At 37.6% G+C, this 27,889-nt stretch overlaps 1 protein-coding gene across 1 annotated transcript in view; it reads right to left on the bottom strand.

Moving 5' to 3' along the window:
- Positions 1-27,889, bottom strand: part of LOC138071759 (fibronectin type III domain containing protein 3C1-like) — a 55,930-nt gene that overhangs the window by 1,164 nt on the left and 26,877 nt on the right. The window contains exons 22-24 of the mRNA XM_068963193.1: positions 14,985-15,259; positions 14,405-14,617; positions 13,790-13,956 (exon numbers count right to left, since the gene is read on the bottom strand). Of these exons, the coding sequence (XP_068819294.1) occupies positions 13,790-13,956; positions 14,405-14,617; positions 14,985-15,259 (655 nt within the window). The remainder of the gene's footprint in view (positions 1-13,789; positions 13,957-14,404; positions 14,618-14,984; positions 15,260-27,889) is intronic.

The raw sequence follows: 27,889 nt of genomic DNA, 5'->3' as shown, positions 1-27,889 counted from the left end.
GCTGCGCTTTGCTGGAGCAGCCGTGAAGAGATACCCCATGTCCAGGGTAAGAGATACCCAAGTAAGATGGTAGGTGTTGCAAGAGGGCATCAGAAGGCAGACACACTGAAACCATACTCACAGAAAACTAGTCAATCTAATCACACTAGGACCACAGCCTTGTCTAACTCAATGAAACTAAGCCATGCCCATGAGGCCACCCAAGACAGGCGGGTCATTGTGGAGAGGTCTGACAGAATGTGGTCCACTGGAGAAGGAAATGGCAAACCACTTCAGTATTCTTGCCTTGAGAACCCCATGAACAGTATGAAAAGGCAAAATGATAGGATACTGAAAGAGGTACTCCCCAGGTCAGTAGGTGCCCAATATGCTACTGGAGATCAGTGGAGAAATAACTCTAGAAAGAATGAAAGGATGGAGCCAAAGCAAAAACAATACCCAGCTGTGGATGTGACTGGTAATAGAAGCACGGTCCGATGCTATAAAGAGCAATATAGCATAGGAACCTGGAATGTCAGGTCCATGAATAAAGGCAAATTGGAAGTGGTCAAACGAGAGATGGCAAGTGTGAACGTCAACATTCTAGGAATCAGAGAACTAAAATGGACTGGAATGGGTGAATTTAACTCAGATGACCATCATATCTACTACTGCAGGTAGGAATCCCTCAGAAGAAATGGAGTAGCCATCATGATCAAGAAAAGAGTCCAAAATGCAGTACTTGGATGCAATCTCAAAAATGACAGAATGATCTCTGTTCGTTTCCAAGGCAAACCATTCAATATCACCGTAATCCAAGTCTATGCCCCAACGAGTAATGCTGAAGAAGCTGAAGTTGAATGGTTCTATGAAGACCTACAAGACCTTTTAGAACTAACACCCAAAAAAGATGTCCTTTTCATGATAGGGGACTGGAATGCAAAAGTAAGAAGTCAAGAAACACCTGGAGTAACAGGCAAATTTGGCCTAGGAATATGGAATGAAACAGGGCAAAGACTAATAGAGTTTTGCCAAGAAAATGCACTGGTCATAGCAAACACCCTCTTCCTACAACACAGGAGAAGACTGTACACATGGACATCACCAGATGGTCAACACCAAAATCAGATTGATTACATTCTTTGCAGCCAAAGATGGAGAAGCTCTAAACAGTCAACAAAAACAAGACCAGGAGCTGACTGTGGCTTAGTTCATGAACTTCTTATTGCCAAATTCAGACTTAAATTGAAGAAACTAGGGAAAACTGCTAGACCATTCAGGTATGACCTAAATCAAATCCCTTATGATTATACAGTGGAAGTGAGAAATAGATTTAAGGGACTAGATGTGATAGACAGAGTGCCTGATGAACTATGGACAGAGGTTAGTGACATTGTACAGGAGACAGGGATCAAGACCATCTCCATGGAAAAGAAATGCAAAAAAGCAAAATGGCTGTCTGGGGAGGCCTTACAAATAACTGTGAAAAGAAGAGAAGTGAAAAGCAAAGGAGAAAAGGAAAGATATAAGCATCTGAATGCAGCGTTCCAAAGAATAGCAAGAAGAGATAAGAAAGCCTTCTTCAGCGATCAATGCAAAGAAATAGAGGAAAAGAACAGAATGGGAAAGACTAGAGATCTCATCAAGAAAATGAGAGATACCAAGGGAATATTTCATGCAAAGATGGGCTCGATAAAGGACAGAAATGGTGTGGACCTAAGAGAAGCAGAAGATATTAAGAAGAGGTGGCAAGAATACACAGAAGAACTGTACAAAAAAGATCTTCATGACCAAGATAATCATGATGGTGTGATCACTCATCTAGAGCCAGACATCCTGGAATGTAAAGTCAAGTGGGCCTTGGAAAGCATCACTACAAACAAAGTTAGTGGAGGTGATGGAATTCCAGTTGAGCTATTTCAAATCATGAAAGATGATGCTGTTAAAGTGCTGCACTCAAAATGCCAGGAAATTTGGAAACTCAGCAGTGGCCACAGGGCTGGAAAAAGATCAGTTTTCATTCTGGTCCCAAAGAAAGGTAATGCCAAAGAAATGTTCAAACTACCACACAAGAGCACTCATCTCACATGCTAGCGAAGTAATGCTCAAAATTCTTCAAGCCAAGCTTCAACAGTATGTGAACCATGAGCCTCCAAATGTTCAAGCCAGATTTAGAGAAGGCAGAGGAACCAGAGATCAAATTGGCAACATCCATTGGATCACCAAAAAAGCAAGAGAACTCCAGAAAAACATCTACTTATGCTTTATTGACTATGCCAAAGCCTTTGACTATGTGGATCACAACAAACTGTGGAAAATTCTTAAAGAGATGGGAATACCAGACCACTTGACCTGTCTCCTGAGAAATCTATGCAGGTCAAGAAGCAACAGTTAGAACTGGACATGGAACAATAGACTGGTTCCAAATCAGGGAAAGAGTACGTCAAGGCTGTATATTGTCACCGTGCTTATTTAACTTTTATGCAGAGTACATCATGTGAAATGCTGGGCTGGAGGAAGCACAAGCTGGAATCAAGATTGCCAGGAGAAATATTAATAACCTCAGATATGCAGATGACACCACCTTTATGACAGAAAGCGAAGAACTAAAGAGCCTCTTGATGAAAGTGAAAGAGGAGAGTGAAAAAGTTGGCTGAAAGCTCAACATTCAGGAAACTAAGATCATGGTATCCAGTTCCATCACTTCACGTCAAGTAGATGGGGGAAACAATGGAAACAGTGACAGATTTTATTTTCTTGGGCTCCAAAATCACTGCAGATGGTGACTGCAGCCATTAATTAAAAGACGCTTGCTCCTTGAAGAAAAGCAACGACCAACCTAAACAGTATATTAGAAAGCAGAGGCATTATTTTGCCAACAGAAGTCCATCTAGTCAATGCTATGGTTTTTCCAGTAGTCATGTATGGATATGAGAGTTGAACTGTAAAGAAAGCTGAACACCGAAGATTGATGCTTTTGAACTGTGGTGTTGTCAAAGACTCTTGAGAGTCCCTTGGACTGCAAGGCGATCCAGCCTGTCAATCCTAAAGGAAATCAGTCCTGAGTATTCGTTGCAGGGACTGATTCTGAAGCTGAAGCTCCAATAGTTTCACCATCTGATGTGAAGAACTGACTCTTGGAAAAGACCTTGATGCTGGGAAAGATTGAAGGCAGGAGGAGAAGGGGGCAACAGAGGATGAAATGGTTGGATGGCATCACTGACTCAATGGACATGAGTTTGAATAAGCTCTGTCAGTTGGTGATGGATAGGGAACCCTGGCATGCTGCAGTCCATGGGGTCAGAAAGAGATGGACATGACTGAGCTACTGAACTGAAGTTTACAACTTTTATTACTCTGGTTGAATCCCTACTGATATAATCTCTTGCACTGTATTTACATGATGTATCATACATTTGGAAGAATCCTCACAGTCATTAATAATTTTAAGATCACAAAAGTGTGTGAGGAAAGTAGGATGGAAACTGACTTAGGAAAGAAAAACAGAAACTTAGTAGGAATGTAGCATCTTTATTCCATGTTCTTAATCTTTCTATATTTGAGGAAAATGGGGCTTAAATATATAGAAAGAGAGCAAGGTATTGTTATCTAAATCATGTTTAATTGCAATATGTTCCAGTTAGTTTTACAGTGAAAACCATTTCATAACAGTGCTTGGACTCATGTGTGGATGGATTAAAGCAACTGAACTTCACAACTGGAAAGGAAAAAATCCTCAAAGCTTGAGCTTTCATGACTACTCGGCCTCGTTATGTATTACCGACAACACTTTATTTTACTCCTATAAGGAGAACTAAATTCAGAGTTTGAGAAATTATCAAATATGTTGTGTTTGTTTAGTCATTAAGTTGTGTCTGACTCTTTTGCAAACTCGAGGATCGTAGAATGCCAGACTTCTCTGTCCACGGGATTTTCCAGGCAAGACTACTAGAGTGGGTTGCCATTTCTTTCTCCAGGGGATCTCCTACAGTGGCAGGCAGATTCTTTGCCACTGATCCATCAGGGAACCCCTATCAAATATGTATTAATTACCAAATATGAAGCTAAAAAATTTGTACTAAATATGTACAAATATGTACCTAATACTAAATTTATGTGGGCTTTTCTCAGCTGTAATCAGTATAACCATGCCTATTAGTTGATGAACTTTGTGTACTAACCCATTTGAGAAAGTATAGATAAAATGGAAAGGAAACTATGATGGGAATCAGTAGCCTACAGTACTAATCTTGCCTTAGCCACTGGTTCATAGTGTTCTTTAGCTAAGTTACCATTTGGGGGACTCAGCTTCTCCCTCTCAAAATGGCACTAGTTGTAGTGTGATTGGCTGGATTAGTTTATCTCAAAATATTAAGAAAAATGTGATTCTGAAGAAGTAAAACTGTCACTGTTTGCAGATGACATGATACTATACATAAAAAATGCTGCTAGAAAACTACTAGAGCTCATCAATGTACTCAGTAAAGTTGTAGGATACAAAATTAATGCACAGGGGGCGGTCCTAAGATGGCAGAGGAATAGGACTGGGAGACCACTTTCTCCCCCACAAATTCATCGAAAGAACATTTGAACGCTGAGCAAAATCCACAAAACAATTTTTTAATGCTGGCAGAGTACATCAGGCACCCATAAAATCAACCCATTGTCTTTGAAAGGAGGTAGGAAAAATATAAAAGATAAAGAGAGAGACAAAAGAGTTAGGGTCAGAGATCCGTCCCGGGAAGGGAATCTTAAAAGAGGAGAAGTTTCCAAACACCAGGAAACCCTCTCACCGGCAGGTCTGTGGGGAGTTTTGGAATCTTGGAGGGCAACATAACCGAGAGGAAAAAAAATGAAGTAAAATAAACCCCACAGATTACATGCCTAAGGGCAACTCCCAGCAGAGAAGTACCCCAGACGCTCGCATCTGCCACCAGCAAGTGGGGGCTGAACGGGGAGGAGTGGGCTGCACTGCTTAGGGTAAGGATCAGACCTGAATTCCCTGAGGGCAATCTGAAGGAGCTAACATGAGATAGCAACCTAAACTGTGGGATAGCCAGAGAGAGAGAGAGAAAAAAAAAGAAGGGAGAACTATCTTGCAAAAAGCCCTAACCTAAGACACTGTTGGCCAGCTCACAGAACAAAGGACTGAGCAAATACCAAAGGAGAGCTAGAAGGCTGCGACCGGCCCATCCCCTGCCGGAGGCAGGGGGCAGGCGGTGCCAGCCAGAGCCGGAAAGGGGCAAATTTGGCCCCAGAGACGGCATCCCCTACCAAACTGAACGGGCTTGCAGTTTCTAACCAAGACTTCCTGGGATTCTGGATGGTTGATATCCACCGGGAGGGTCACAGTCAGAGATCAGCTTCCAGGAAGAGACACACAACACACCAGAGATGGGTGCGCCTGCTGCAACCCAGGAATCCGAGCGGCTGGGACTAGGGAGATAATGAGATAATAAGACGCACTCGTTGCTTGCGCTTGCCAAGCACCTGGTTGCCTGAGCTGCTCGGACCAGGGAAGGGCACAAAACGCAGGCCCAACAGAGTCTGCACCTTTGCGGAGTACCCGATAACCTTAACCTGGGAGTGGCTTAGACCTGGGAAGTGCATGCAACCCAGGCGGCACCCCCCCCCACCCCCGCCCCCGAGAGCAACTTGGAGCCTGAGCAGTGTAGACTGGGAAAGCACACAGGCCATGAGCGGGGGCATACCCAGTGTGGCCGAGACACTGCAAGTGCTTCCCACACACGCCAGTGATATTTGTTTGCCGTGTTCCTCCCTCCCTACAGCACAACTGAATAACTGAGCCTAAACAAGAGGCCACTTTTGCCCCCTTGTGTCAGGGCAGAAATTAGACACTGAAGAGACTTGCAAACAGAGGAAGCCAAAACAAAGAGGGAACCGCTTTGGAAGTGACAGGTGCAAAAGGTTAAAATCCCTGTAGTTAACACCGACTACATTGGAAAGGGCCTATAGATCTTGAGAAGTATAAGCTGGAACAAGGAACTATCTGAAACTGAACTGACCCCACACTGCACACAATAGCTACAGAGAAATTCCTAGATATATTTTTTACTATTATCTTTTTTTTAAATTAAAAAATATTTTTTCTTCTTTAAAGTCCTTTATTACTCCTTTAATTTTCATTTTTATAACCTACTATTACCTGGCAAAAACCCCCCTATCTTTAAAGCAAACTTCATATATATTTCTTATATTTTTGTAATTTTTTTTAATATTGTATTTTTGAAATTCTAAACTCTACTCTAGATTTTTAATCCTTGATTTATGGTATTTGTTATCAATGTTGTACATTTAAGAATCCAACCTTCAGTACCCATTTTTACTTAGGAGTGTGATTACTGGCTTGATTACTCTCTTCCCCTTTTGACTCTCCTTATTCTCCCCCAGGCCACCTCTATCTCCTCCCTCCCCCTTCTCTTCTCTACCCAACTCTGTGAATCTCTGTGTGTGTTACAGGCTGTGGAGAACACTTAGGGAACAGAGTCCTGCCTAGATCTATCTCTCTGCTTTTGACTCCCCCCTTCTCCTGCTGCTCACCTCTATCTCCTTCCTCCCTCTTCTCTTCTCTATGTAACTCTGTGAACCTCTCTGAGGGTTCCAGACTGTGGAGAGCACATAGGGAATTATTTACTGAGATATGGAGGAGATAGCTAGATTGCTCTCTCCCCTTTTGATTCCCCCTCTTCTCCTCCTGGTCACCTCTATCTTCCTCCTCCCTCTTCTCTTCTCCATGTAACTCTGTGAACCTCTCTGGGTGTCCATCCCTGTGGAGAATCTTTTTACCATTAAGCTAGAAGTTTCATCATCAGTGCTGTATGGATGGAGAAGTCTTGAGGCTACTGTAAGAATAAGACTGCAAACAAGAAGCAGGAGGCTTAAGCCCCAAACCTGAGAACACCAGAGAACTCCTGACACCGGGGAACATTAATTGATAAGACATCATCCAAAAGCCTCTATACCTACACTGAAAGCAAGCACTACCCAAGAGCCAACAAGTTCCAGAGAAAGATATACCACACAAATTCTTCAGCAATGCAGGAACATAGTCCTGAGCGTCAATATACAGGCTGCCCAAAGTCACACCAAACCCACAGACATCTCAAAACTCACTACTGGACACTTCATTGCACTCCAAGGAGAAGAAATCCAGCTCCACCCACCAGAACACCAATGCAAGCTTCCCTAACCAGGAAACCTTGACAAGCCACTCATCCAACCCCACCCACAGGGAGGAACTTCCACAATAAAGAGGAACCACAAACTGCTAGAATACGGAATAGCCATCCCAAACACAGCAATCTAAACAAGATGAAAAGGCAGAGAAATACCCAGCAGGTAAAGGAACATGACAAATGCTCACCAAACCAAATAAAAGAGGAGGAGATAGGGAGTCTACCTGAAAAAGAATTCAGAATAATGATAGTAAAAATGATCCAAAATCTTGAAAACAAAATGGAGTTACAGATAAATAGCCTGGAGACAAGGATTGAGAAGATACATCATGACCAAGTGGGCTTTATCCCAGGAATGGAAGGATTCTTTGCTGCTGCTGCTAAGTCGCTTCAGTCGTGTCTGACTCTGTGCGACCCCAGAGGCGGCAGCCCACCAGGCTCCCCCATCCCTGGGATTCTCTAGGCAAGAATACTGGAGTGGGTTGCCATTTCCTTCTCCAATGCATGAAAGTGAAAAGTGAAAGTGAAGTTGCTCAGTTGTGTCCAACTCTTAGCGACCCCATGGACTGCAGCCTACCAGGCTCCTCCGACCATGGGATTTTCCAGGTAAGAGTACTGGAGTGGGGTGCCATTGCCTTCTCCCAAGGATTCTTTAATATACACAAAACAATCAATGTAATACACCACATTAACAAATTGAAAGATAACAACCATATAATTATCTCAATAGGTGCAGAGAAAGCCTTTGACAAAATTCAACATCCATTTATGATAAAAACCCTCCAGAAAGCAGGAATAGAAGGAATGCATCTCAATATAATAAAAGCTATAGATTACAAACCCACAGCAAACATTATCCACAATAGTGAAAAATTGAAAACATTTCTCCTAAAGTCAGGAACAAGACAAGGGCCCCCACTCTCACCACTACTATTCAACATAGTTTTGGAGGTTTTAGCCACAGCAATCAGAGCAGAAAAAGAAATGAAAGGAATCCAGATTGGAAAAGAAGAAGTAAAACTCTCACTGTTTGCAGATGACATGATCTGCTACATAGAAAACCCTAAAGACTCCACCAGAAAATTACTAGAGCTAATCAATGAATACAGTAAAGTTGCAGGATATAAAATCAACACACAGAAATCCCTTGCATTCCTATACACTAACAATGAGGAAGCAGAAATAGAAATTAAGGAAACAATTCCATTCACAATTGCAATGTAAAGAATAAAATACTTAGGAATAAATCTACCTTAAGAAATAAAAGACCTATATATAGAAAACTATAAAACACTGATGAAAGAAACCAAAGATGACACAAATAGATGGAGAAATATATCATGTTCATGGATTGGCAGAATCAATATAGTTAAAATGAGTATACTACCCAAAGCAATCGATAGATTCAGTGCAATCCCTATCAAGCTACCAATGGTAGTTTTCACAGAACTAGAACAAATAATTTTGCAATTTCATGGAAATACAAAAAACCTGGAATAGCCAAAGCAGTCTTGAGAAAGAAGAATGGAACTGGAGGAATCAACCTGCCTGACTTCAGCCTCTACTACAAAGCCACAGTCATCAAGACAGTATGATACCGGCACAAAGACAGAAATATAGATCAATGGAACAAAATAGAAAGCCCAGAGATAAATCCATGCACCTGTTGTCACCTTATCTTTGACAAAGGAGGCAAAAATATACAATGGAGAAAAGACAATCTTTTTAACAAGTGGTGCTGGGAAGACTGGTCAACCACTTGTAAAAGAATGAAACCAGAACACTTTCTAACACCATACACAGAAATAACTCAAAATGGATTAAAGATCTAAACAAAAGACCAAAAACTATAAAACTCCTAGAGGAGAACATAGGCAAAATGCTCTCGAACATAAATCAAAGCAGGATCCTCTATGATCCACCTCCCAGAGTAATGGAAATAAAAGCAAAAATAAACACATGGGACCTAATTAAACTTAAAAGCTTCTGCACAACAAAAGAAACTATAAGCTAAGTGAAAAGACAGCCTTCAGAATGGGAGAAAATAATAGCAAACAAAGCAACTGACAAAGGATTAATCTCAAAAATATACAAACAACTCCTGCAGCTCAATTCTAGAAAAATGAATGACCCAATCAAAAAATGGGCCAAAGAACTAAACAGACATTTCTACAAAGAAGACATACAGATGGCTAACAAACACATGAAAAGATGCTCAACATCACATCATTATCAGAAAAATGCCAATCAAAACCACAATGAGGTACCATCTCATGCTGGTCATAAGGGCTACTATCCAAAAATCTACAATAAATGCTGGAGAGGGTGTGGAGAAAAGGGAACCCTCTTACACTGTTGGTGGGAATGCAAACTAGTACAGCCACTATGGAGAACAGTGTGGAGATTCCTTAAAAAAACGAAATAGAACTGCCATATGACCCAGCAATCCCACTGCTGGGCATACACACTGAGGAAACCAGAACTGAAAGAAACACGTGTACCCCAATGTTCATTGCAGCACTGTTTATAATAGCCAGGCCATGGAAACAACCTAGATGTCCATCAGCAGATGAATGGATAAGAAAGCTGTGGTACATATACACAATGGAGTATTACTCAGCCATTAAAAAGAATACATTTGAATCAGTTCTAATGAGGTGGATGAACCTGGAGCCTATTATACAGAGTGAAGTAAGCCAGAAAGAAAAACACCAATACAGTATACTAATGCATATATATGGAATTTAGAAAGATAGTAACAATAACCCTGTATGTGAGACAGCAAAAGAGACAGAGATGTATAGAACAGTCTTTTGGATTCTGTGGGAGAGGGAGAGGGAGAGGGTGGTGTGATTTGGGAGAATGGCATTGCAACATGTATAATATCATGTAAGAAACGAATCACAAGTATAGATTTGATGCAGGATACAGGATGCTTGGGGCTGGTGCACTGGGATGACCCAGAGAGATGGTATGGGGAGGGAGGTGGGAGGGGGGTTCAGGATTGGGAACATGTGTACACCCATGGCGGATTCATGTTGATGTATGGCAAAACCAATACAATATTGTAAAGTAAAATAAAGTAAAAAAAAAAAAAAGAAACATACATATCATATGTGAAACAGTTTGCTAGTCCAGGTTCGATGCATGAGACAGGGTGCTCAGGGCTGGTGCACTGGGATGACCCAGATGGATGGGATGGGGAGGGAGGTGGGAGGGGGGTTCAGGATGGGGAACACACATACACCCATGGCTGATTCATGTCAATGTATGGCAAAACCACTACAATATTGTAAAGTAATTAGTCTCCAATTAAAATAAATAAATTTTTAAAAAAATGAAAAAAAAAAAAAGAAAATTAACTCAAAACAGCTCATGGATTTAAATGTATAACCTAAATCTATGAAACCTTTGGGAAAACAAAACAAAACAAAACAAAACACAGTGGGAAAAATTCTTCAGGATTTAGAGTTTGGCAAAGAATTTAGACTTGACACCAAAAACACAATAAGGAAAAATAACTTCATCAAAATTAAAGTCTTTTGCTCAGCAAAAGACCCTGTGAAGAAAATGAAAAACTACAAAGTGAGAGAAGATATTATCAAGTCACATATCCAAAAAAAGGACTAATATCTAGAATGTAAGTGCTCTCAAAACTCAATAGTAAACAAAAAATCCAATTGGAAAATAGGAGAAATTATGAAGACATATCACCCAAGAAGATACCCAGATGGTAAAGAAGCACATGAAAAGACATTCAACATCATTAGCCATGAGGGAATGGCAAATTAAAATCAAAATTGAATACCAATACACACTTATCAGGCTGACCAAATAAAAAATAATGACAATCCCAAATGCTGATGAGAAAGTGTAGAGACTGGCTTGCTCATACATCACTGGTGGGACTGTATAATAAATTGGCACAGCCTCCTTGAAAACAATTTGGCAGTTTCTTAAAAAAAATTACATATGCAACTTCCGGCAATTGCATTCCTAGGCATTCATCCCAGAGAAATGAAAACTTGTGCTCAGACAAAAACCTATAAATGAATACTTATAGAAGCTTTATTCATAATAGCTAATAACTGGAAACAACCAGGTATCTTTCTTTGGGTGAGTGTTTAAAAAAATTGTGGCTATTCTATATCATGGAATACTGCTCAGCTGCAAAAAGAAACGAACTACTACTATATACACACCCAGCTGAATGAATTTCCAAAGAATTATGCTGAGTAAAAAAATTTCCAAGGACTAAAAAAAAAAAACAACCCCAAACTTAATACACAGAAATCTCTTGTATTTCTATACACTGACAATGAAAAATCAGAAAGAGAAATTAAGGAAGCAATCCCATTCACTCTTGCAACAAAAAGAATAAAATATCCACCAAAGGAGACAAAAAACCTGTACTCTGAAAACTGTAAAATCAAAAAATCAAATTTTGACTTGAGAAAAATCAAAGATTACACAAACAGATGGAGAAATATACTACATTCTTGGATTTGAAGAATCAATATTATGAAAATGACTATACTACCCAAAGTAATTTACAAATTCAATGCAGCCTCAATCAAATTAAAATAGCATTTTCCACAGAATTAGAAGAAAAAAATTTACAATTTGTATGGAAATACAAAAGACCCTGAATAGCCAAAGCAAGCTTGAGAGAGAAAAATAGAGCTGGAAGAATCAGGGTCTCTGACTTCAGATTATGCTACAAAGCAACAGTAATCAAAATAGTATAGTACAGGCACAAAAACAAATATAGATTAATGGAACAGGATAGAAAATCTAAAGATAAACCCATACTCCTGTGGTCACCTAATCTATGACAAAGGAGACAAGAATATATAATGGAGAAAAGACAGTCTCTTCAGTAAGTGGTGTTGGGAAAACTGAACAGTTGCATGTAAAAGAATGAAATTAGAAATTCTCTAATACTATACACAAAAATAAACTCAAAATGGATTAAAGATCTAAATATAAGACTAGATATTATAAAACTCTTAGAAGAAAATATAGGGAGAACCTCTTGAATGCAAATGGCAGCAATATCTTTTTCAATCCATCTCCTATAATAATGAAAATAAAAACAAAAATAAGCAATGGGACCTCATTAAACTCAAAATATTTTGCATAGCAAAGGAAACCATAAACAATATGAAAAGACTACCCACAGAATGGGAGAAAATATTTGCAAACAAAGCATCCAACAAGGAACTAATCTCCAAAATACACAAACAGCTCATGCAGCTCAATTCCCCCCCCCAAAAAAAAACAACCCAATAAAAAAATGGGCACAATATCTAAATACACATTTCTCTAAAGAAGGCATACAGATGATCAAAAAGCATATGAAAAGATGCTCAACATCAATATTTGTTAGAGAAATGCAAATCAAAATTACAATGAGGTATCATGTCACACCAGTCAGAATGGCCATCATCAAAAAGTGTACAAACAAATGTTAGAGAGAGTGTGGAGAAAAGGGAACCCTCCTACACTGTTGGTGGGGATGTAAATTGGTACATCCACTATGGAGAACAGTATGGAGATTCCTTTATAAACTAAAAACACAGCTACTATATGTTCCAGCAATCTCACTTCTGGGCATATATCTGGAGGAAACCATAATTTGAAAAGATATATGCACCCCAATGTTCATATCAGTGCTATTTACAGTGGCCAGGGCATGGAAACAATGTAAAAGCCCATCGACAGAGGAATGGATAAAGATGTAGTACATATACGATGGAGTATTGTTTGTTGTTGTTTAGTCACTTTGAGTTGTGTCCAACTCTTTTGTGACCCCATGGAGTGGGGCCTGCCAGGCTTCTCTGTCCATGGAATTTCCCAGGCAAGAATACTGGAGTGGGTTGCCATTTCCTTCTCTTCCTTCTCCAGGGGATCTTCCTGACCCAGGGATTGAACCTGAATCTCCTGCACTGGTGGGTGTGTTTTTTGACACTGAGCCACCAAGGAAGCTCATTCAGTCATAAAAAGAATAAAATAATGCCATTTGCAGCAACATGGATGGACCTAGAGACTGTCATGCTAAGTGAAGTCAGAAAGACAAATATTTTATAATATCACTCATATTATAAAAGACACAAATGAATTTATTTCAAAAACAGAAACAGACTTACAGATATGGAAAGCAGGCTTATGGATACCAAAGGGAAAACATGGGGGGAAGGGATAAATCAGGAACTTGAGATGAATACACACACACTACTACATATAAGATAGATACCCAACAAGGATCTGCTGAATAGCACAGGGAACTCTACTCAGTTTTCTGGGATAACCTATATGAGAAAAGAATCTTAAAAAAGAGTGGATGTATGTATATGTATAGCTGAATCACTTTGCTTTACACCTGAAACTAACACAACATTTTAAAAATCAACTATATGCCAATAAAATTAACATATAAAAAATCATGATTCTGGGACATCATTAAATTTTATCTTGCCCTTTTAATCTGTAATTAAGTAATTTTGGTGTTCTATTTTTGAATATTTAAAATAAACCTTACTGTGAAATTTTATATATGAGCTACTGGAACTCAAATTAACATAGTCTTCATTATCATGGCTTATAATACTTACCTTTAAGTGTGGCTGGTGGGGTTTTGGTTGTAGTGAAAGTATAGATACCAGACAGTGGCCCCTCACCAGCTTCATTACATGCTTGGATTTTAAATTTATATTGCGTATGTTCACTCAATCTTTGTACTTTGTGACTTTGACAAGGTCCATGATAAATAATAGAAAATCTGGAAGTGGGAATCAAGATGGAAGGAAGCAATATTATTAATCAACTGGCCTACAGGTACAAATAACTCTATATGACTGACTTAAAACTGTTTTTAAAACTACAATAAGCCTTAAATAAATAAACTCGAAGCCATAAAGGTAAAACACAAAAGAAAAAAAAAATCAAATTGTAAATATCACAATGTGAAAGTGCAGGCTTTCATATTTCTTTGGTAACTCTATATTCCATAGTATTAATATCTGTTGTATAAGGGAAGAAATGTTTTGAAAGAGGCAAAAATAGAGAGCTGCATTATCACTAAGAATTTAAGAAAGTAATAAAGTATTGCTAGCATGTTAAAGGGCTGCTTTATTAGTTCATTGAAACCACTTTGGATTATGAATTAAAATAGGAAAATTTTAAATATCTTTATTATAATACATGCTAAATAGTAAAAAATAGTTTACCTGTCAGATCGATCTCCCATTAATAAATTATAGCTTGTAAGGTTAGAAAGTAATCTTTTGCTTGAAGAGTTACCCCATTTCAGTTTGAGGCTCTGGTGCCCATAGACCACACAGTCAAGTTGTGGAGGCTCAGGTGGCAGTGGCTTGGTTTTGGTTCTTATTGATTGGCTAAAAGGGCTTAGTCCATAATGATTGATAGCTTGAATTCTGATTCTAGTGGTGAGAAAAAAAATAAACTGTATTAATCTAGATTTAGAAAAGAAAATACATTTCTACATTTAAGTTAACCCCCTAGTAACTCTATGTAGGATATTAACTATTCAGTTCAGTTCAGTTCAGCTCTATTATACTAATTATTAGAGACAAATTTCTGAAACAAAAATCTTGAATTTGCCTAGTCACTATTGACAATTATTAATGAGGAGGAGAAATTGACTTTTAGTAATGCCCAATTTTTCTAAAACAATAGAAATCCGTTTCAAAGAAAATGCTATGTAGATTGTATAAACCTACAAATGCAGAACTGCTCAAAAGTCTCAAAAAGCTTTCCATCTACCTAAGTAAGATATAAGCGACTTACCTGTATGTGGTATCAGGCTGTAGATTTTTCAGAAGACATTCTGTTACTCTACTAACAGTCACAATTTTTCTGTCTCCATATTCAATGTTATAGCCGGTGATTGCAGAACCATGGCAATCTGGTTCCTCCCATTGAATAGCGATGCAAGATGATGCCAATTTGACAGGAACTTTGTTTTTAAATTCTTGTAACACTGTTACTGCTGCTGGTACAGTTGCTGGTGTGGTTACTATGCCAGTTTCTCCAAACATTCCAACTCCAACTATATTTACAGCCTGAAAAAGTATATTCTGTTAGAGATTCATTATTACTTTGTTTTTGTACATAAATCATTTTGTTGCATAGAAACAAATTTTCTTTTTTTTGCGTGTGTATGTGGTTTGGATTTTGCTTGTGGCTTTATTTTCACATGTGAGATCTTCTCATACCCAAGAAACCAGGCCTTGCCTAAGTGACATCACATTTGCAAGAATGCATGCCATCTTGTCCTTCTTTACAATTTTCATGGATCTCTCTTAAGAGGAAGCAGAGAGAACGTTGGGAATGGGAGTAACAGGTGATTAGTTTTCTCATTTCTTTATATATACAAATTCACAAAATAAACTTTCTTAAACTCCAGTTCTAACAATATGGAATAAAAATTCTAGATATAATTGACACATAACATTGTGTAAGTTTAAGGAGTATAACATTGATTTGATACATTTATATACTGCAATATGAAACAATATGGTTCTAAAATGCTGACATATACACGGAAATCTGTAGGTTGCGTATTTAAGAAGGTGAAGAGTCTAAAAATGGGAAGGTAAATGAAGAGTGCTAATATGGACAGTTCAGGAAAAATATACCAAAACCAAACTCATTTATTCCATCAAGTTCAGTTCAGTTCAGTTGCTCAGTCGTGTCCAACTCTTTGCGACCCCATGGCCTGCAGCACGCCAGGCCTCCCTGTCCATCACCAACTCCCAGAGCTCACTCAAACTCACGTCCATTGAGTCAGTGATGCCATCCAGCCATCTCATCCTCTGTTGTCCCCTTCTTCTCCTGCCCCCAATCCCTCCCAGCATCAGAGTCTTTTCCAATGAGTCAGCTCTTCACATGAGGTGGCCAAAGTACTGGAGTTTCAGCTTTTGCATCATTCCTTCCAAAGAACACCCAGGGCTGATCTCCTTTAGAATGGACACCCGTGGTGGATTCATGTCAATGTATGGCAAAACCAATACAGTATTGTAAAGTAAAATAAAGTTAAAAAAAAAAAAAGAATGGACTGGCTGGATCTCCTTGCAGTCCAAGGGACTCTCAGGAGTCTTCTCCAACACCACAGTTCAACAGCATCAATTCTTCGGCGCTCAGCTTTCTTCACAGTCCAACTCTCACATCCATACATGACCACTGGAAAAACCATAGTCTTGACTAGATGGACCTTTGTTGGCAAAGTAATGTCTTTGCTTTTGAATATGCTACCAATCACCATCTTCAGTGATTTTGGAGACCCCCCAAAATAAAGTCTGACACTGTTTCCACTGTTTCCCCATCTATTTTCCATGAAGTGATGGGACCAGATGCCATGATCTTCGTTTTCTGAATGTTGAGCTTTCAGCCAACTTTTTCACTCTCCTCTTTCACTTTCATCAAGAGGCTTTTTAGTTCCTCTTCACTTTCTGCCATAAGGGTGGTGTCATCAAACTTTCTTCCTTTTCTTCAACTTGTAGTTTCTACCTCTGTTGGTGGTAGCCCCAAGTCCACATCTATTCAAGTTTCACCGACTTTGTAAAATTTTTTATTTTGAGATCATTGTAGATTCTATTGTATCCTTTACCCACTTTCCCCAAAGGTAATATTTTGCATAACTATAGTAAAATATTATAATCAGGAAATTAACATTAATACATTCTATCGATGTTACTCAGATTCCACCAATTTTACATATGCTCATTTGTGTGTATATTTATTTCTATGACATTTTATCACATGTTTAGCTTCATGTAATCATCAACCCAGTTAAGATAGAAGCTCCATCACAATTTACCCTTCTATAGCCTCAGTGATCTTTTCTCCCTCCCCCCTTTTTCTAAGCCCTGACAACCAGTAATTTGTTCTTCATAACTATAATTATGTTTTTTCAAAAACATTATTTACAAAAATGTAAATAGAATAAAGCAGTATGTGAATTTTTCTGATAGGTATTTTTTAGTCAGCATAATTCTGTGATCCATCAAAGCTGTTGTGTGCATCAATAGTTTGATTCCTTTTATTTTCAAATAGTTAGCCATGGTATGGATGTAGTACAGTTACTTTAATCATTTACCTGTTGAAGGACATCTGATCTGTTTCTAATTGTTTGTCCTTACAAATAAAAGTGCTATGAACATCCATGTACAGGTTTTTATTGTGGATATATATTTTTATTTGTCTAAGTGCCCAAGAATGTTGGAATATAGTTAAGTGTATGTTTAATTTTGTAAGAAACTGCCTTACTCTTTTACAGAGTGGATGTAATTCCCATCAGAAATATATGAGTAATCCAGTTTCTCCATGTCTTTGCCAGCATTTAGTGTTATCACTATATTTATTTATTTATTTATTTTACTATTTTTTATTTTAGCCATTCTGATAGGTGGGTCATGATATCTCATCATGCATTTCCCTAATGGCTAATGATGTTGAAAATCTTTTCATGTGCTTATTTACCCTCTGTATATTCTTTTCTGTGAATTGTATTTTCTAACTAGGTTGTTCAGGTTTAAAACTGTTGAGGTTTGAGAGTTCTTTATATATCCTAGATATTACTCCTTTGCCGGATATGTGTTTTGTAAAGATTCTCTCCCAGCCTGTAGCATAGCTTTATTATCTTCTCCACAGGGGATTATGCAGAGTAAGTTTTTAAGTTTAAGGAGCTCAAATTTATCAAATTTTCATTTTATGGCTTGTGCTTTTGATATCAAGTTTGAGAACTCTTTTCCTAGCTTCAGGAAATCCTGAAGATTTCCTCCTGTGATTTTTTCTAAAAGTTTTGTGTTTTAATTTTCAGTTTTCTGTGATCCATTTTGAGTTAGTTTTTATAAATATAAAGTGAGAGATTTATGTTTTTTTGGCTATATATTCAATTTCCCCAGCATAATTTTTTGAAAAGGGCATCCTTAACTTATTTGCATCTTGCCAAAAATCAGTTGGGCATATTTGTGTAGGTTGATTTCTTGGTTCTCTATTCTGTTCCATTGACTTATGTGTCCCTTCACTAATACTACACTGTCTTTATTACTATATCCATACAGTAAGTTTTTAACAGTAGATAGAGTGGTTTCTTCCACCTTAGTTTTGTTTTTCAAGATTGAGTGATCTATTTTAGATGCTGTGAATTTCCACATAAATTTTAGAATGAGATTGTATTTATCTATCAGTAATTTTGCTTAGATTTTGATAGGATTTGTATTAAACCTACATATCATTTTGGGGAAATTAAACATTAAACATCTTTACAATGTCATGTATTCCAATTTTTTAACACAATATGTCTCTCTAGTTATTTGGGTCTTTGATTAATCAGCATTTTGTAAAGTTCAGCACATATGTACAGTACATGTTTTGTTGGAATTATACCTACATGTTTCATTTTCTCTAGAATTATTGTAAACATTATTATGCTTTAAATTTCTGTTTTTACATATTTGTTGTTAGTATATAGAAATGTGATTGATTTGGGGGTGTTGATCTTGTGTCATGAAGATCTTGCTTATTTCACATATTGGTTCTATGAGGTTTTTTTGGTACTTTCCTTTGTATGGTCTGTGTAGATAAACATGTTATTTGCAGAATGTGATGGTTTTATTTATTCCTTTATAGCATGTATGTCTTTTATTTTCTTTACTCACCTTATTTCAGTGTTTGAAAATTTCTGGTTTTATGTTGGGTAAGAGTGCTGAGATTATCTTTGTCTTGTTCTTAATCTTGGGGGAATCATCTTTCACCATTAAATATGATGTCAGTTATAGGTTTTTTGTAGATGGCCTTTATCAAGTTGAGGAAGCCCCCATCCATTCTTAATTTTGAGATTTAAAAAAAGCATGAATGATTGTTGGATTTTGTCAGACATATTTTTGGTCAATTGATGTGATCATACGATTTTTTTCTTCTTCAACTTGTTTGTATAGTACATCACGTTGGTTGATTTACCAATTTTGAACCAGGGTTGCATACCGGGAATAAATTCCACTTGGTCAAGGTATATAATTCTTTTTATACAATGTCAGATTTGAAATGCCAACATTTTGTCAAGGGATTTAAAAAAAAATATGTTTCTAAATTAACAATCTATTAATAATCTGTCTGCAGATTCCTTTTTTTTTTTGTATTATCTTTGATTTTGGTTTTGGGGTAATACTGTCCTCATAAAATGAAGTGGGAGCTCTCTCATTTTCCATTTTCTGTAAGAGATTTAAAATTAATGTTAATTTTTCTTTAAATGCTTTGTGGAATTCTCCAGTAGAACCATCTGGGCCTGGATATTTCTTTTCCAGGGCTTCTTTATTTATGAATATTTCTTTGATGAAAACCTATAGGGGTATTCACATGGTCCATTTCATCTTGGCTCAGTTTTAGCAGATTGTGGTTTTCAAGAAATTGGTCCATTTATTCTATATTGTTGCACTTATGAGTGTAAAGTTGCTCAGTCATCCCTAATTATGCTTTTAATGACTGACAAATCTGTAGTGACATTTGATGTTTTGTTCTTTTAGTGATTTGTATCTGCTCTTTTTATCTTTGTCTTGCAAGTGGTTTATCAATTTTATTGATTTTTTTTTCAAAAACCAACTTCTTGTTTCACTGACTTTTCTCTATTGTTCTCCTGTTTTTTATTTCATTGACTTCTGATCATTTCCTTCTTTCTGCTTGCTTTTGGTTCATTTTACTCTTCTGTCTACTAATTAAGGTAGGAATTTAGATTATTGATTTGAGTCTCTTTTTTTCTTTTGCAAGATAAGTGTATAATGCTATAAATTTCTCTTTGGCACTGCTTTAGGTACATCCCACCTATTTTGGTATGCTGTATTTTCACTTTCATTCAATTCTATGTATTAAATTTTTTTCTTCTGACATTTCCTCTTTGGTAAATGGATTATTTAGAAGTGTATTGTTTAACTTCTGCCTCTTTTCAGTGACATTCCTGTTATTTTTCTGTTGCTGAGTTCTAGTTTGATTTCATTATGGCCAGAACACACACTTTGTGTGATTTCAATTATTTTGCATTGTTATGGCTCAGGATATGGCCTATTTTGGGGAATGTGCTATGGATACTTGAAAAGAGTATGTAATCTGATGTTGAGTGGTGTGCTAAATATGTCTATTAGATCCTGTTGGTTGATTGTGTTGTTCAGTTGTTCACTATCCTTGATCATTTTCTACTTAGTAGTTTTGTCAGTTGCTGAGAGAGGTGTTGAAGTTCCCTATTGTAAGTGTGTATTTGCCTAATTTCTCCTTTCTGGTTATCACTTTGTGCTTCATATATTTTAAGGCTCTGTTGCTTGATATATACAAGTTTAGGATGCTTATGTGTTTTGGTGTATTGATCCTTTTAGCATTACTAATGTATCTTTTGGTCTCCAGTAATTCCTTTGTTTTGAAGTCTTCATTATCTATATACATGTAATCACTCCTGCTTTTTTGTTTTATTAATGTTTACATGATATATCTTTTTCCCTTTTACTTCCAACTTTCTTATGTTATTGTATTTGAAGTAAGTTTCTTATAGACAGACTATTGGTCTGTGATTTTTTTGAGTCATTATGCCATTTCTGCATTTAATAATAAGTATAATTAGGCTGTTTTACATTGAAGTTAATAATTAGTATGCTACAGCTTAAGTCTGCCTTTAATTTTCCTGTTTGTTACTTCTGTTTCTCTTTCCTCTATTTCTTACTTGGCAGGTGGTGACCTAATTCCTCAAGGGACACCTCCCCCTAGGCTGGGGGTATTTCAGCTAATTCCTCAAGGGACACCTCCCCCTAGGCTGGGGGTATTTCAGCTCACTGTGTCTCTGGCCTCAGCAGATTTTTTAATGGCAAGGAGTGGGGATAGGGACTTGTGTAACTGAAGCCTGGTTAACAGACCACTTCCCTCTTCCCTGAACATTTCTGGAGTTCAAGTCACAAGTTCCTTGGCCAATTTCTAACCTTTCTATGGGATAACTTGAATACTTTTTGAAAAACTAATTTCATTTCACTTATTTACACTATTTTTGTGTATGTTACTCTATAGTTTTCTTAGTAGTTTCCCAGGTATTAAAATATACATATGTAAGTTATTAAAGTCTGTGGGTATTAATGTTTTACCACTTTGAGTGAGGCCCAGAAACATTATTTCAACTTATGTACCTTTACCTTCCTCATTTAAAAAATATGATTTTCTCAAGTATTTCCTCCCTGTTTATTGAGCACCACAATAGATGATGTTATAATTTTTGCTTCAAACATCAAATATATTTTAAGAACCTGTGAGAGGAAGGGTATTCTACTATATTTATTCCTGTTTTTAACCAATTACAATTTTACTTTTAAGGTTTATTGAGATACAAATGACAAATAAAATTAATTATTACAGTATTTAGATGGTATGCTGTGGTGATTTGATATAAATATACATTATGCGAGGATTCCTACACCTGCCACCTCACACTTTTTTCTTCTTTTCTGGAAAGGATATTTAAATTATACTGTTTTGGCAAATTTCAATTATATGATAGTGTTATCAAATATAGTCATTTTCATTTACATTCAGTTCAATTCAGTCAGAATCAGTTCAGTCGCTCAGTCATGTCCGACTCTTGCAATCCCATGAACAGCAGCATGCCAGGCTTCCCTGTCCATCACCAACTCCTGGAGTTTACCCAAACTCATGTCCATTGAGTCGGTGATGCCATCCAACCATCTCATTCTCTGTCGTCCCCTTCTCCTCTTGCCTTCAATCTTTTCCAACATCAGGGTCTTTTCAAGTGAGTCAGCTCTTCGCATCAGGTGGCCAAAATATTGGAGCTTCAGCTTCAACATCAGTCCTTCCAATGAACACCCAGGACTGATTTTCTTTAGGATGGACTGGTTGGATCTCCTTGCAGAGTCCCTTGGACTTCAAGAGTCTTCTTCAACACCACAGTTCTGTGCTCAGCTTTCTTTATAGTCCAACTCTCACATCCATACATGACTACTGGAAAAACCATAACCTTGACTAGATGGAACTTTGTTGGTAAAGAAATGTCTCTGCTTTTTAATATGCTGTGTAGGTTGGTCATAACTTTCCTTCCAAGGAGTAAGCGTCTTTTAATTTCATGGCTGCAGTCACCATCTGAAGTGATTTTTGAGCCCCCCAAAATAAAGTCAGCCACTGTTTCCACTGTTTCCCCATCTATTTGCCATGAAGTGATGGGACTGGATGCCATGACCTTAGTTTTCTGAATGTTGAGCTTTAGAGAGATGCAAATTAAAACTATAATCACGTCACACCAGTCAGAATGGCCATCATAAAAAAATCTACAAACAATAAATGCTGGAGAGGATGTAAATTGATATAGTCACTATGGAGAATACTATAGAGATTCCTTAAATAACTAGCAATAAAGCTATCATATGACCCAGCAATCCCACTCCTCAGCATATACCCTGAGAAAACCATAATTCAAAAAGACACATGGACACCAATGTTCACTGCAGCACTATTTACCATAGCCAGGACATGGAAGCTACCCATATGTCTATTGACAGATGAACAGATAAAGAAGATGTGGTACATATATAGAATGAAATATTAGCCATAAAAGGAATGAATTTGAGTCAGTTGAAATGAGGCTTCTGAACCTAGAGACTGTTATACAGAGTGAAGTAAGTCAGAAAGAGAAAAACAAATATTGTATATTAACACATGTATATGGAATCCAGAAAGTGCTACTGATGAACATATTTGCAGGGCAGGAATAGAGACACAGATGTAGAGAGTGGACTTGTAGACACTGTGGGGAAGGGGGAGAGTGGGATGAATTGAGAGAGTATCATTGAAACATATATGTTATCATGCATAAAATAGATAACTAGTGGGAAGTTGCTGTGTAACACAGGAAGCTCAGCCAGGTGATCTTTGATGACCTAGAGGAGTGGGATGTGGGGGTGGGAGGGAAGTTCAAGAGGGTGAGGATATATGTATACTTATGACTGATTCATGTTGTTGTGTGGCAGAAACCAACATAACAGTGTATAGCAATTATTCTCCAAATAAAAATAAAATAAAAGCAAAATACATCATTGGAGTATAACTGATTTATAATGTTGTGTGTTAGTTTCAGGTGTACAGCAGAGTGATGCAATTATGCATATACTTATATTCATTGTTTTCCAGATTCTTTATCCATATAGGTTATTACAGAATATTGAGTAGAGTTCCCTATGTTATATAGTAGGTACTTGTTGGTTATCTATTTTAAATATAGTAGTATGTATATGTTAATCCAAACCTCCCAATTTATCCTTCTCTGCTTCCTTTCCCCTTTGGTACGCATAGGTTTGTTTTCAGAATTTGTGAGTCTGTCTGTTTCTGTTTTGTAAATAAGGTCATTTGTATCATTTTTTTAGATGGCACATGTAGCTGTTATCATATGATATTGTCTTTGTCTGACTTACTTTACTGTATGATAACTTCTAGGTCCATCCATGTTGTACAAATGTCATTACTTCATTTGTTTTGATGACTCAGTGTTAGTAATACTCCATTTTATCTATAGCTATATCTATCTATCTACCACATCTTGTTTATCTTATTCATCTGTTGACAGACATTTAGGTTGCTTCCATGTCTTGGCTATTGCAGTGAATATTGGTATCCATGTATCCTTTTGAATTATGGTTTTCTCTGGATATATGTCCAGAAATGGGATTGCTGGATCATATGGTAGCTCTGTTTTTAGTTTTTAAGGAACTTCCATACTGTTCTCCATAGTGGTTGTATCAGTTTGCATTCCCACCAACAGTGTAGTTTATTCCCTCTTCTTCACACTCTCTCCAGCATTTATTGTTTGTAGAGTTTTTGACGATGGCCATTCTGACCGGTGTGAGCTAATACCTCATTGTGGTTTTGATTTGCATGTCTCTAAGAATGAGCCACATTGAGCACCTTTTCAAGGGCTTGTTGGTTATCTGTATGTATTCTTTGGAGAAATGTCTATTGAGATCTGCCCATTTTTTTGATTGTGTTGTTTGCTTTTTTGATATTGAGCTGCATGAGCTGTTTGTATATTTTTGAGATTAATCGCTTGTCAGTCCCTTGATTTACAAATATTTTTTCCCATCCTGTGAGTTGTTGTTGTTTTTTTTTTTTCCCCATGGAAAACTCTTGATCTTGCTTTCAGTTCTGAAGGATAACTTTGCTGGGTAAAACATTCCTGGACTTCTTTCAGGGAGAGTTGTTACTGTATAGCTATAGTTTTGGTGTGCCTGTGGGAGGGAGGTGAGCTCAGGACTCATATGTCACCATCTTGAGTCAAAATCCCAATGTTATTTATTTCCTGAAGTTCTAAACCTTATTCTGTCATCTTTTCCTTTTTATTTAGAGTACTTTCTGTAGATATTTTTTAGGGTAGTTTTGCTGGCAACAAATTCTTAGTTTTCCTTCATCTGAGAATGTCTTTATTTTCTTTTCATTCCTGAAGAATATTTTTGACTGGATATAGCTCGCAGTTGCCAATTCCTATCTACTTGAAAAATGTTGTGCCATTTCTTGCTGGTCTTCATGGTTTCAGGTGAGGTATCCTTTGTCATCTGGATTGATGTTCACCTATAAGTAGTGTACCATTTTTCTCTAGGTACTTTTAAGATATTTTTCTTTCTTTTTTGTTTCCAGAATTTAGTTAAGATGTGGCTTAGTTGTGTGGGTTTATTCAGGTTTATTTTGGATTTATCCAGCTTTTAAAAACTTTTGGATTATGTTTTTCCCCAAATTGTAATGCTTTTTATTGTTTTTTGAATAATTTTTCATTCCTTCTCTTTCTCTTCTCTCCTACTGGGGTTTAATGATATGGACATTAGGTATTTTGTTATTTCATATATCTCTGAAATCATTCATTTTTTTTTTCTAAATCCTTCCTGGTGTTGAGAATGGGTAAATTCTACTATCTGTCCTCAAGTTCACTAACTATCTTTTGTCATCTCAAGTTTACTATTAAGCCCATCCAATTAAGCTTTTATTTTGTTATTGTATTGTTAAGTTCTGTAATTTCCATTTGGTTTTCTTCTACAACTTCTATTTCTTTGTTTAGATTTTTAATATTTTTTTATTTGTTTCAGGATAACTCACAATTACTGGTCAGAATTTTTTTTGATGGCTGCTTAAGCCCTTTTCAGATAACTCAAACCTCTGACTTACTTCACAGAGTCTGTTGTTTTTTGTCATTGGAGTTGAGATTTTCCTGGTTCTTGTTATGACAAATGATTACTTATTCTGGGCATTTTGAATATTATACTTTGAGACCTGGATCTCATTTAATCATATTTTAGTAGACTATTTAAAAAAAACAAAAACAAAAACAAAAAACAGATGATGACTGCAGCCATGAAATTAAAAGAAGAAAAGCTATGACCAACCTAGATAGCATACTAAAAAGCAGAAACATTACCAACAAAGGTCCATCTAGTCAAAAGCTATGGTTTTTCCAGTGTCATGTATGGATGTGAGAGTTGGACTAGAAAGAAAGCTGAGCGCTGAACAATTGATGCTTTTGAATTGTGGTGTTGAAGAAGACTCTTGAGAGTCCCTTGGACTGCAAGGAAGTCCAACCAGTCCATCCTAAAGGAAATCAGCCCTGAATATTCATTGGAAGGACTGATGTTGAAGCTGAAACTCCAATACTTTGGCCACCTGATGCGAAGAACTGACTCATTTGAAAAGACCCTGATGCTCGGAAAGATTGAAGGCAGGAGGAGAAGTGGACAACAAAGGATGAGATGGTTGGATAACATCACCAACCCAATGGACATTAGTTTGAGTAGGCTCTGGGAGTTGGTGATGGACAGGGAAGCCTGCCATGTTGCAGTCCATGGGGTTACAAAGAGTCAGACATGACTGAGTGACTGAATTGAACTGAATTTAGTAGACTTTTTCCCTCCAGAGGTATAGTGCAAAAGTTGGGTAGGGTGGAAGTTCAGCTCTTGTCTAGGCCCCTTTGATTTCTTTCTAGCAAAAGTAGGGCAACTATTTATACTGCATCACTGTCTCTGAGTGTGGGTATAAACTCAACTCCTCACCGGGTTGTGCTGATACCATGGAGAAGGGAAGTGCAGGACTAACACCTCTATTTATTAAGGGTGGAAGTTTAAACTTGGCTACCAGCTAGGTCTTAATGACACCAAGGGAAGAGAATGGGGAGAATGAGGCACCAAGTAGCATAACTTTCTCAACACCTAGATCCCTCTCTAATGGCTGAGAAGATATGGAGACTGAGCTCTCCACTGGAACCTACTGACAGCAGGTGAAGGCGGGTGGGCCTGAGTGCTGACTAGCTCTGCTTCCCATATTGTCTTTCAGTCTCAGGGCTGGTAGGTGCACATGTAAGTTGAGCTTCACTCTGGGTCTCACTGACACAGGGACAGGAGGAAAGTAGAGAGCTAACTAGCCTGAATCATACCACTTTGTTCAGTACATTGCTGCTGGGTGGGGGTGGAGGCTGAGCTTGCCAACACTACCCTTACAGGGGAATTAGAGAGCTGCTGCCTGCTTCCATGAGAGAGGTGTGGAAGACTGGAAGCTCCCTGCTTGGCCATGCTGACACCAGTTAGCAGGGGAATGGAAGCAGAGTACTGTCTGCTTCTGCCAGGCAGAGGATGGAAGTTAATTACCTGCTTGGCCCTGCCAAAACTGATACCTCTGGCTAGGGAAATTAGAGCATGTTGCTTGCTTCTGGGGTAAATTGGATAGTCAGCTTCCTACTTGGCCTGTTGAAATTTCAGCGGTGGGGAAGGATAGGGATATGTGTAATTTTTCTGTTGATGTTTGGGTGGAGTAAAGTGGGTATTGTGAACAACATTTTCTTTTGTTAAGCCACCCTATTGCCAGTCATTTTGCTGGGGCTGAGGTGGAACAGGCTTTTCTTGGAGTTTTTGTTCTGTCTGTCCCTTTTGGAAATTTTGAGTTGGAGGCCTCTCACACCCTTTTTGGGCTATATGAGAGATGATAAGGAAGTCCAGGGGCTCACCACTGTGTTATTCAAGTTGTGAGTTCCCCAGGATTTTTTTTCCTTCCACATTTTTCTTTCTTTTCACCATTCAGAGTTTTCCTATGTTTGCTTGTTGTATTATGCTCAGGATTTTTTGGTTGTAAGAGGGAAGACCTGGGAATTATGGGGGTACTCTGTCTTGGCTAGAAGCTAGTCCATTGATTTTTACCTCTCTAATATCTTTTAAATTAATTAATGTCTCACCATTAATGTCTGACCCACTACAGCAACCTTAATGTTCATAAACTCCCCTATTCTTTGAACTATTGTGGTGGCTGTCTAATAAATGTATATTGTGAGAGCATTTTTATAATACAAAAATAAGAGTATCCAAAAATATTACAAAGGACTCTTTTCTAAAAGAATAGTTAAACACCACCCCCTCCCCCAACTTCCAGTTATGCAAGGCAATCTGGAACATGCAGCTCAGGTACCAGTATTAGGGTTCCTGGGATTTGATGGCTTAACACTATATGGACAACATATCAGGTAATTCTAAATGCGGGCTGTTTCCCCAAACTTCAAAGTTATAAATTTTCTAATTCTAGTAGAAGATGAAGGGATCACTTCTACCTGAGGTATTCAGGGAAGCATTCATGCAGAAGCTTGGCTTTATGGAACAAGATAGGCAAACAACCAATATGAACAAATGTACAAA

Source organism: Capricornis sumatraensis, chromosome X, assembly GCF_032405125.1.
Source record: "Capricornis sumatraensis isolate serow.1 chromosome X, serow.2, whole genome shotgun sequence".
NCBI lineage: Eukaryota > Metazoa > Chordata > Mammalia > Artiodactyla > Bovidae > Capricornis > Capricornis sumatraensis.
The sequence above is the reverse complement of the archived record's forward strand: the minus strand, read 5'-3'. Positions and strand labels throughout refer to the sequence as shown.